The sequence below is a fragment of the Mastomys coucha genome, unplaced genomic scaffold (assembly GCF_008632895.1).
Source record: "Mastomys coucha isolate ucsf_1 unplaced genomic scaffold, UCSF_Mcou_1 pScaffold15, whole genome shotgun sequence".
Classification (NCBI taxonomy): domain Eukaryota; kingdom Metazoa; phylum Chordata; class Mammalia; order Rodentia; family Muridae; genus Mastomys; species Mastomys coucha.
Genome location: NW_022196897.1, coordinates 2,209,928 through 2,220,398, shown reverse-complemented (window position 1 = coordinate 2,220,398; position 10,471 = coordinate 2,209,928). Strand labels below are relative to the sequence as shown.

The 10,471-nt window shown below is 40.5% G+C and overlaps 1 protein-coding gene across 1 annotated transcript in view; it reads right to left on the bottom strand.

Annotated features, from left to right (window-relative positions):
* Tmem236 (transmembrane protein 236) overlaps positions 1 to 10,144 on the bottom strand; it is a 57,273-nt gene extending 47,129 nt beyond the window's left edge. Inside the window, exon 1 of the mRNA XM_031369056.1 lies at positions 9,836 to 10,144. Coding sequence (XP_031224916.1) covers positions 9,836 to 10,086 — 251 coding nt within the window. The 5' untranslated portion in view covers positions 10,087 to 10,144. The remainder of the gene's footprint in view (positions 1 to 9,835) is intronic.
* Between the last annotated feature and the right edge of the window lie 327 nt (positions 10,145 to 10,471).

The following is a 10,471-nucleotide window of genomic DNA, read 5'->3' as shown; positions in this document are numbered from 1 at the left end:
ACTCCTGATTTCTTTCCTAGGTTTTCTATCTGCAGGGTTGTCTCTCTTTCTGATTTCTTTATTGTTTTCTATTTCAATTTTTAGATTCTGGATGGTTTTGTTCATTTCCTTCACCTGTTTGACTGTGCTTTCCTGTAGTTCTTTAAAGAATTTTTGTGTTTCCTCTTGAAGGGCTTCTAGCTGTTTACCTGTATTCTCCTGTATTTCTTTGAGGGTGCTATTTATATCTTTCTTAAAGTCCTGTATCATCACCATGAGAAGTGATTGTATATCTGAATCTTGCTTTTCCAGTGTGATGATTTGTCCAGGACTTGCTATGGTGGGAGTATTGGGTTCTGATGATGCCAAGGAACCTTGGTTTGTGCTGCTTATATTCTTATGCTTGCCTCCTTGCCATCTGGTTATCTCTATTGCTACATGTTCTTCCTAAATCTGGCTGGAGCCTGTCCTTCCTGTGATCCTGATTGTGTCAGAACTTCTCAGAGTCAAAATGTCTCTGTGATCCTATGATTCTGGGATCCTGTGACCCTGGGCTTGTTAGAGTGCCTAGGAGTGGAGCTTCCTCTGGGTGTTGTGGGACTGGCTGTGGAGCTTGCACCCAAACTCTGCTCAGGGCACTGGCTGGCCCAGACAGACCGGAAGCAACCCCTATGATACAGTTGTTTAACTTGTGAATTTTGTGAGACTCCTAAGAGTGGAAGTTGTGGAGCCTTTTACTCTTTTGCCTGCTCTTGCCACCATTTCCTCCCCGTGTGTGGTCTAATCCAGCCTTGATAAGAGGGTTTGTGCGTAGCCTTATTGCATCTTGTTGTGCCTTATTTGGTTGATATCCCTGGGAGACCTGCTCTTTTCCAGAGGGAACCAGAGAAGTAGTGGATTTGGGGGAGAGGAAAAGTTGTGTGTGTTTTGGGGGGGGGGGCGATACTAGGAATAGTGGTGGGTGGAGGGGCTGTAGTTGGGATATGTTGTATGAGAGAAGAATAAGTAAAATGAAAAGAGGAAAGTACTGAATTAAAAATATGGATACCCATACACATGAATACCATATACATAAAATAAAAATTTATCTCCATAACTATTCAAAATAGTACTTGAAGTCCTAGCTAGAACCATTAGAAAACTAAAGGAGATTAAGGGGATACAAATTGGAAAGGAAGAAGTGAAAATATTGTTAATTGCAAACGATAGGGTAGTATACATAAACAACCCCCAAAAATCTATAAGGGAATTCCTGAAACTGATAAATACCCTCAGTGAAATGACTGGATACAAGATTAACTAAAAAAATAAATAAATAAATAAATAAATCAAGAGTTCTCTAGAAAGCAATCTGGAAACAACACCCTTTACAATGGCCACAAACAATAAAAAAAATCTAACCAAGCAAGTGAAAGACCTGGTGACAAAATCTTCAAGCATTTGAAAAAAGAAATTGAAGATGTCAGAAGATGAAGAGATTCCATGCTTGTGGATAGATAGGATTAATAAAGTAAAAACTGGCCATCCCACTAAAAGCAATCTAAAGATTCAATGCAATGCCCATCAAAATTCCAACATAATTCTTTGGAGATCTTGTAAGGACAATACTCAATTTCATATGGAAAAACAACAAAAGAAGAAGATGGCTAAAGCAAACCTGAACAATAACAGAACTTCTGGAAATATCACCATACCTGATTTCAAACCGTAACAGAGCAATAAAAAACATATGATATTGGCATTAAATCAGGCACACTGGTCAATTGAATTGAATTGAGGAGCCAGACATAAATCCAAACAGCTATGAACATACAATATTTTTTTTTATAAAAAAGACAGAAATACACACTGGAAAAAAGAAATCATATTCAGCAAATAGTGCTGCTCTAACTGGATGTCTGCATGTAGAAGAATGCAAATTATTCCTACTTCTCAATCTGCACAAAACTCAAGTCCAAGTGGATCAAAGAGATGGTTCAGGCTTCGCACTTCAGCCCAGAGAAGACAAAGGTACAGAAGACCAGAAGCACACAATAGTATACAGGGAAGCTGCTGACCTGGCTGCCTGGCTGCACACAATAGTATACAGGGAAGCTGCTGGCCCTGGCTGCCTGGCTGCCTGGCTGCCTGGCTGCACACAATAGTATACAGGGAAGCTGATGGCCTGGCTGCACACAATAGTATACAGGGAAGCTGCTGGCCTGGCTGCACACAATAGTATACAGGGAAGCTGCTGGCCTGGCTGCCTGGGAAAATCCTCCCGGTGACATGCTTGGTGCCCTTTTAAGAGGACTGCCATAGAGGCGTGATGGCTCCTGACCTAAGCATAGAAGACCAAGTGAGGAGAGTCTGCTGCATCCTTCCAGGGGAATAGGCTATTCTGGGAAACAACCACACCAGCCATCCCATTAGCATAATCTCAGGAATTAATGGCTTGATTGATGTCCCACGTTTCATATGATAACGTGTTAAAACAAGATGGAGGAAATAAAAAAAAAAAAAATGAGACCAGATACATTGAACCTGACAAAACAGAAAGTAAGGAATAGCCTTGAACCATTGGCACAGCATTCTTAAACAGAACACTGATAGTACAGGTACTAAGATCAACTAATAAATGGGACCTCATGAAATTGAAAAGTTCCTGTAAGGCAAAGGACACTGTCAATACGGAAAAAAAGGGCAGATGGCAGCCTATAGAATGGGAAAAGCTACTCCACATCTGATCGAGGACTAATATCCCAAATATACAAGGAACTCAAGAAAGTAGACATCAACAAACCAAGGAATCTAATTAAAGTGGGGTTCAGATTTGAACAGAGAATTCTCAATAGAGGAATCTTAAATGGCCTAGAAACACTTAAAGAAATCTTCAACATCTTTAGCCATCAGGAAAAAGCAATTCAAAATTACTTTGAGATTCCATCTTCCACCTGCCAGAATTGATAAGATGAAAAACATGTGCATCAGCTCATATTGGCAAGGATATGAGACAAAGGAAACACTCCTCCATTGCTGGTGGGAGTGCAAATTTGTTCAGCCACTGTAGAAATCAATATGCCTATTCCTCAGAAAATTGGGAATTGATCTCCTCAAGAACCTCTACAACTCTTGGGCATATACTCAAAAGAACCTCCAGCCTACCCCAGGGATACTTGCTCAACTATGCTCATAGCAGCTTTATTCATAGTAGCCAAAACTGGAAATAGCCTAGATGTCCTTCAACCGAAAAATGGATAAAGAAAATGTGGTACAATTACACAATGTAGTATTACTTATCAGTTTTTAAAATGTGACATTATGAAATGTTCAGACAAATAGATGGAGCTAGAAAAAAAATCATCCTGAGTGAGATAACCCAGACGATGCTATGGAATCTACAAGTAGATATTAGCTGTTATGTAAAGGATAATTATACTACAATTCAAAGACCCAGAGAGGTTATGTAACAAGAGGGGTCTAAGGGAGATACCTAGATTACCCTGGGAAGGAGAAACTGAATAGATTATGTGGGTGGACTAGGGTCAGGTAGGAGTGGGAACAGGAGGGATCAGGAGAGTGACAGAGGCACTGAGGGAGAGAATATGGGGAGAGATGATTGGAATTGTAGAGAGGCATTTGTGGGGTAATAGACTTAGTACAGTGGAAACTTTCTGGGACTTATGAGGGTGACCCTAATGAGGATTCCTAGCAATAGAAAATATAAAACTTGAACTAGTAATCAGGTAAGGCTTCCAGTGGTGGGACTGGAGCACCAAGCTAACCACAAAACCATTGACTAACAATCTATGCTGCCTGCAAGATGTGTTCGGATAAAAGTGGTGTAGAACTTGTGGGAGTGGCCAACCAATGACTGATCTAACAAGAGGCACCAGCCATGAGAGGGAGACAATGCCCAGCTCTGTCTCAATGGCCAGGAACCAGAAGCAGGTCAACCCAGAAGCCTAGAGTAGAACCAAACACAACTGACCGCCCCCAAAGTCAATGAACTAATGAAATGATTCCTAATGATATTCTGCTATACTCATAGATTGGTGCTCAGCCCAGTTGTCTTCAGGGAGCTTTCCTCCAGAGTTTGGGAAACTCTGAAGAAGAGATGGAAGAAAGATTGTAGGAGCCAGAGGGGTTAAGGACACTAGGAGAACATGGCTCACAGAGTCAATGAAATAGGGCTCATAGGGGCTCACAGAGACTGAAGCAGCAATCATGGAGCCTGCATGAGTCTATGCTAGCTCCTCTACATATATGTTATGGTTGTTTACCTTGAGGATTTTGTAGGACTTCTAATAGTAGAAATTGGGGAACCACTGACTTTTTTTCTGCTCTTGGGATACTTTTCATCCTACTGGTTGCTTCACCTGGCCTTGATATGAGGGTTTGTGCCTGGTCTTATTGCATCGTGTTATGTCTTGTTCAGTCGATATCCCTGGAAGATCTGCTCTTTTCTGGAGGGAAACAGAGGAGCAGTGGATCTGGGGGGGAGAAAAAGTTGGGGAGAGGATACTAGGAAGAGTGGTGGCTGGAGGGCTGTGGTTGGCATGTGTTGTATGAGAAAAGAATAAATAAAAAGAGGGGGGAGAGGAAACTACTAAATTCAGGTTTAAAAATACAGCTATCCATTCACTTGCCTGTTCGCCTCAATTGTGCTAAAAGTGTTCAGTACAAAGTGTTCTAAAGACAGAGAGGTAATGACCTCTGACATTAATGTACTTTTGGGCTTGTAGGTGTTGCCTAAGTTCAGGATGAGGAAATCCCTCTTTGAAGTTTCAGTCAACTGGATCCTTAATTTGTAAGGCATGGAGCCAATGGTGTTGAATTGATGGTTGAATCAAAAGAACATCTAAATATGATATCCAGACATTAGAAATCCAGCTAGCATCCAAGGACACTTTTCAAACTTTATAAAACCCAGGAATCATGGGGCATGGAGAACTGGTAGGATTCTGCAAACTGAAAACAAACAAACAAACAACCAGCAAACAAACAAACAACAACAAAACCAGAATGGCTAGGGCCGTGACTGAGCCCAATGGGGTGACCTGACTATAATAATACTAAGTTCATCTGTCTGAGAGGCTTTGGGACAGGTACAGTGTGCTCGGAGAAGTCACCCTGAAAAGACATCACAGAAATGGCAACATATAGTTTTGACAATGAATATTGTGCTTAAGGAATGATAGAGGGGGTTTGGGGGAGTGGTAAGCAGAAATCCCGGCCATGGTTAAGCTCACTGATATATAAAGGGAGGTAAAGTCTCGAAAGAGGATTGGAAGGAAGGCACACAGGTGCAGGTTTTGTCTGATAAATAAGGAAGACCATTCTGGTAATTAAAACCACAAAAAATACTAAGCTCTCTGTTTTGAAGAAAGAAAAACAAGAGGCAGATGGTCTATCTATCTTGTTCAAGACAATTTACACACTGAGCTCTGAGATTTCTTCCAGCTGTCAAGTTGAATTTTAAGGAACAAAGCTGATGTTCAGAAACTATTATTCAAGAGGGATACAGCTGCTGGGTGATGGTGGCAAAGGACTTAACCACAACACTCAGGAGGCAGAGGCAGACAGATCTTTGTGAGTTCAAGGCCAGCCTGGTCTACAGAGCAAGTTTCAGGACAGGCAGGTTTACTCATTGTTACCTCCCCCTCCCCCTCAGCCATGGGACTTCTGGCAGTCTCTGCTTGGAGGTTAACACCTGGGGAGCCCGGACAGATGCTCTCTGCAGACTGTCAGATCATCTTTGAAAAAGCTGCCTGAGCACACCCACTGCCTGAGTACGCCCACCCCCTGAAGATCTTCCGAACCTGGGAACTTTGGCACCTGAACCTCTTTTGCAGTATGCAAATATCATGTAATCTAGAGATTTGGTTTCAGTTTCTCCTGTAACTATAAAAACCCTGGCTTATTCTAAGTAAAGTGAAGTCTTGATTGGGCTATTTCAACTTGACTTCATAATTTCTCTTTGCATTTTGGAACCCTCTATTTCAAGTCCTGTATGTTCAGAAGTATGTATGGCACATTGGAGGTAATCAAAAAAATGTTGGGTTTTATTCCACTGCCATGACCGTAGCCTGATACAAAGTAGCAGCAAAATCACAACAATCTAAAATATCAGTTAAAACATGGTCTTCCAAACTTCACACTGCCATAGATTTCTGACACATCATATTTTGAAATAGTCGTCTTGTGAAAAAGACTTGGAAGAGTTCCTGAGACACAGCTCTGAGCCCTGTGGCAGTCTGGGCATACCACGTATCCTCCAGAGCTGTCCTGTCCCCAGTGAGCCTTCTAAACTTCCAGAAAAGGGTCTCTCTCAAGGATTGGCATAAGCACTTAGTTATTTACTTAAGTAGCTTTTCTTTATTCTACCTTGCCTCTCCCTAATCCATAGGAATGATAACAGGCAATCAAGAAAGGACAACAAGTCTAAAGGAACTAGGAAGTGTTTGGTACAAGTGAAAGTTCAATCTCTTCTGTTGACTTAGTATGTCTTCAGCTCCGTGACATGCTTCCTCTTCATAAAAGGAGAATTATGGCCAGCTGGTCAATTCACAGCACTGTCCAGTAGGTCACAGAGAAAAGGAAACCCAAACCACTTGTGTAAATGCAAAAGTAACTTCTGAGGATGTAATGGCTTCTCATGTTCAAATGACAAAAGAGATCCTACAAAATTCTTCAAATTCTCAGAGCACCACTGTCGGCATCTGCTTTTCTTTGGTTTTAGCCTGACCTATTCCATGTCTCAAGATTACTCTAAGGATTAAACAAGTTCATATTTTAAACGGAAATAGTCAGCTCAGCTGAAGGTCACTAACACTGATATCTATATAAAGCCTCAAGGCACTGTGCTGGTGACTTCAGATGCACAATCTTATGTTGTTGTTGTTGTTAACAAGTGCTCCCAAGTGGAAGCTAGATTGTCTCTGTTTGGTTCTTGAGAAAACTAAAGCTCAGAGAATGTAAATAACTAACATAAGCCAATGTCAAGGCTGAGATTTGAGTCCACGTCTATTTTTTTTTGGACAGATTCTTGATTAGCTCTCTCTGATACCTCTCTCTCTCTAAAAACCAGTTTCATAGGATTCATGTGGTCTTTCCCAGTATGCTTTCAAATATTCTCATCAATATCAAACCTATGAAGATAAAGATCTGTGAAACTTCAAATGAACAACTATCTACCTAGTTACTCAATGATTAATAATAAGTTAAATAGTTTGTGATCCCTACTATATCTATTAACAGTTACTTTTTTTTTAGCTATCTTTGTGTAACAATTAAGATTTAATACCCTGTATGTGACTGCACTTGTGTAAATGCAAAAATAACTTTAAAGTTGTAATGTGTCACTATGCTGCCTCCCATATGTTCAAATAAGCAGGATCCTACAAAAAATCATTGACAATCATATATGAGTACTACTGAAATGAACATCTTTGGGCAGATACATTCTAATGCCATTACAGTAAACCATGTTTGGCCTTCAAAGTCAAAGAAAAAGAAAAAAAGAAAAAAATGAAAGAAAGAAAAAATTTCATAAAATAGAAGAAATTGTATAGAATTGGACAACTCTAGGGTTACAGATCCCAGAGCCATGGCAAGCTAGCCATGTCTCTTGACAAAGTTATCACTTTAAATTTCTATTTTTTTCAGATATAATGTGAAGGCAGCAACACATAACTTCATTACATTGCCATAAATTCTAAATTTAGCTTTGCTGAGTGTGTAAAATGCCCACAATTGTTTTCATGAGCTGTTTCCTCTCTTTAATGTCCCTAGAAGGTAGCCACAAGATAGTGTTCATAAATGAGCCCATGAGGAAATAGTGGCAGAGTTCACTGAAATTATAGATAAAGTGACGTACATGTATGTAAATCCACTGGTAGCACCCGAGGACAGCCTCACCCACAAACAGAAACTGAAGTGTGGGAGAGGGCTCTCCAGAAGAAAATACTGAAAGATGAAGTTGTGGCAACTAACTAGGACCCTTAGGTGCAGGGACTACTTGGAACCAATATAAAAATGAAGTTTGAGTAGATCCCAAAAGGATGAGATTTTTGCCATGCTCTGAAGATTAGGTACAAAGGACTTCTCTTCTATTCAACCTCAGTTGCCTACAGGCCTGAGACCTGTTCATCAGAGATAGTTTGGAAGGTAGGTGGAGTATGAACCATGGATTGAGAAGGCCAAAGTCCAAAGCCCAGTTTTATCACTTAGTAGACTGACCTTGGAGAAGTTGCTAAGCGTTCCTGAGTATCAGTTTCCTTTGGGGAATACTAATGACACACTCATCACAATGTCGACTTTTTGAGGTAAGGCACCTGTATGAAGTGGTCCACAATTAAAAGATAAAGATCCATGTATCATACCCTCAACACACAGGATCTGTGAAAGGCCATTATAGCTTAATACCCACTAGATTGATAATAAATTGTATGGGAAAGTTTGCCATCTGAGTAACATTTGGAACATAAAGTTCTGGTGATAGGAGCCAATGTAAAAGAAACCAGCAAAACCAAGAGCCTTGGGCAGCGCACTGCAGTGGGCTATTGTCCTTTACTCTCACTGTCATTTGGAACTGCCACTACCTCCCCAAATCCTTTGCTCATCTAACAGTTTTGAAAAGTCAGAGGAATTTGTGGTCTGTGGTCCACTTCTAAGATACCTATTGGTGATACTGAGATTCAAGTCAAGGTTGGAAAGTCTCTGTCTCATCCCAACCACAAAGTGATTTACTTCTTAGAAGCCGGGTCCTTAGGGAACGAAAAGTAGCCTGGTACTTCCAATTCCAGCCCTTGGTAAACTCCACCTATCCTTCAGCTCTGTGCGTCCCAAGACTACTACATCATTGTGTGTACGGCTTTTATATTTCCACCCTAAGTTATATTACTATGCTCAGCTCTTCCTTGTTCAAATCTGCTCTGTGTTGCTCACGCATGAAAAAAAAAAAAGAATTTAACTTACCAGAGAAAATAAAGTACTCCTTGATGGGAGAGAACCAAGCCTGAAGATACAATAGTAAAAGGGGTTGTTCTCTAGCTCACCAGTCAAAGATGACAGGTAATGCCAAAGGAGGAGGATGAAGAAGAGGAGGAAGGAAGGAGAAGAAGGAGGAGGAGGAAGAGGAGAAGAAGAAGAAGAAAAAGTTGTTTTCACTCTTTGTCAGATCTTACTGTGTAGTCCAGGCTGACCTAGAACCCTTGGATGCTTGTGTCTCAGCCTCCTGATTGCTGGGTTACAGGCATGTGGCAAAGTCAAATCTTTATCTAAGGTACTTCTGCATTGTCACGGACATATTTTCTCCCTGCCAAGGATTAATAGGACTTACCTGCAAGGGTTAATAGGACTTATGACCATCTAACGCATTCTATTATTTTGAAATCTTAGTAATCAAGTTGCCTAAACCATCTCAGTTAATGAATGGCCAAATCGTGCCATATACCAGCAAAGTCCAATGTAAACACTTAAAAGGAGATGTTACTTCCAGTTTGGCACAAAAGTGAAATTCTGCATGCTAAGCTTGTGATTACAATGTGTATAGAGCAACTCTGAAACTTTGTACAAATTAGTGTACTGAGAAATTCCTGGCAATATTGAAACCAATATACCTTGTTAACTTATGTCATTTGTTATTAGGAAAAAAAATGATCGTAGAAATATAGATGATGCCATAACATCAATACGTTGACATAGAAGATATAAAAGATACCACAACATCAATACATTTACAGAAGTCAAGTGCAACGTCACTATTAATCTTGTACACTCTGGTGCTAAGTTCACTTGCTTAGCATGCATGTGCACATCATATTCAAGGATAAAAGCACATCAGGGGCTCCTGCTAATAAGATCCTCTACTTACCATCCTATAATCTTCTTGTAAAGATGCCGTTTCTTGTATAGGACAACTTTGACTGGAACCCAGATCAAGAGACTCACTACAGCCACGTAGGCGATGGAACAGGAAACAATGAGCCAATAGTGAGTCTTTTCAGACCCTGTGCGCTGCTTGGCAGTCGCAAACTGTTCCATTATCACAAGGGTAGGAATGGAGAAGGCAGCGAACTCAAGCAGCTCAAAAACCACCAGCTTGATTATTTTCCCAGAAGCCATCCTGAGAAGCAGTGAGCAGCCGAGGCCCTGGCACTCCTCTGTTCCGTGAGCAGCACATAAACACACACTGGGATCAAGTTCCTTGTACTCGAATCGCTAACCAGGGATTTTATTCTTTTATTGACCCTCATATGGTTCAATGATCTGAGTTAACAGTCATAGTTCTCTTAAAGAAACAGAACCTCTGTAGAAGTGATCACTAGATGTATTTACACATGGCCTACTAGAAGTCAGATGAACTCTCTGAAGCATGAACACTGGTTAATCAAAAAAAAAGAGGTGGTGGTGGTGGTGGTTATATTGTTGTTTGTTGGTTTTTTTTTTTAAATGCAATGTCTATGGATAAATTTTCAAAAGAGTTATTTATACAATAGATAGTCCTTAT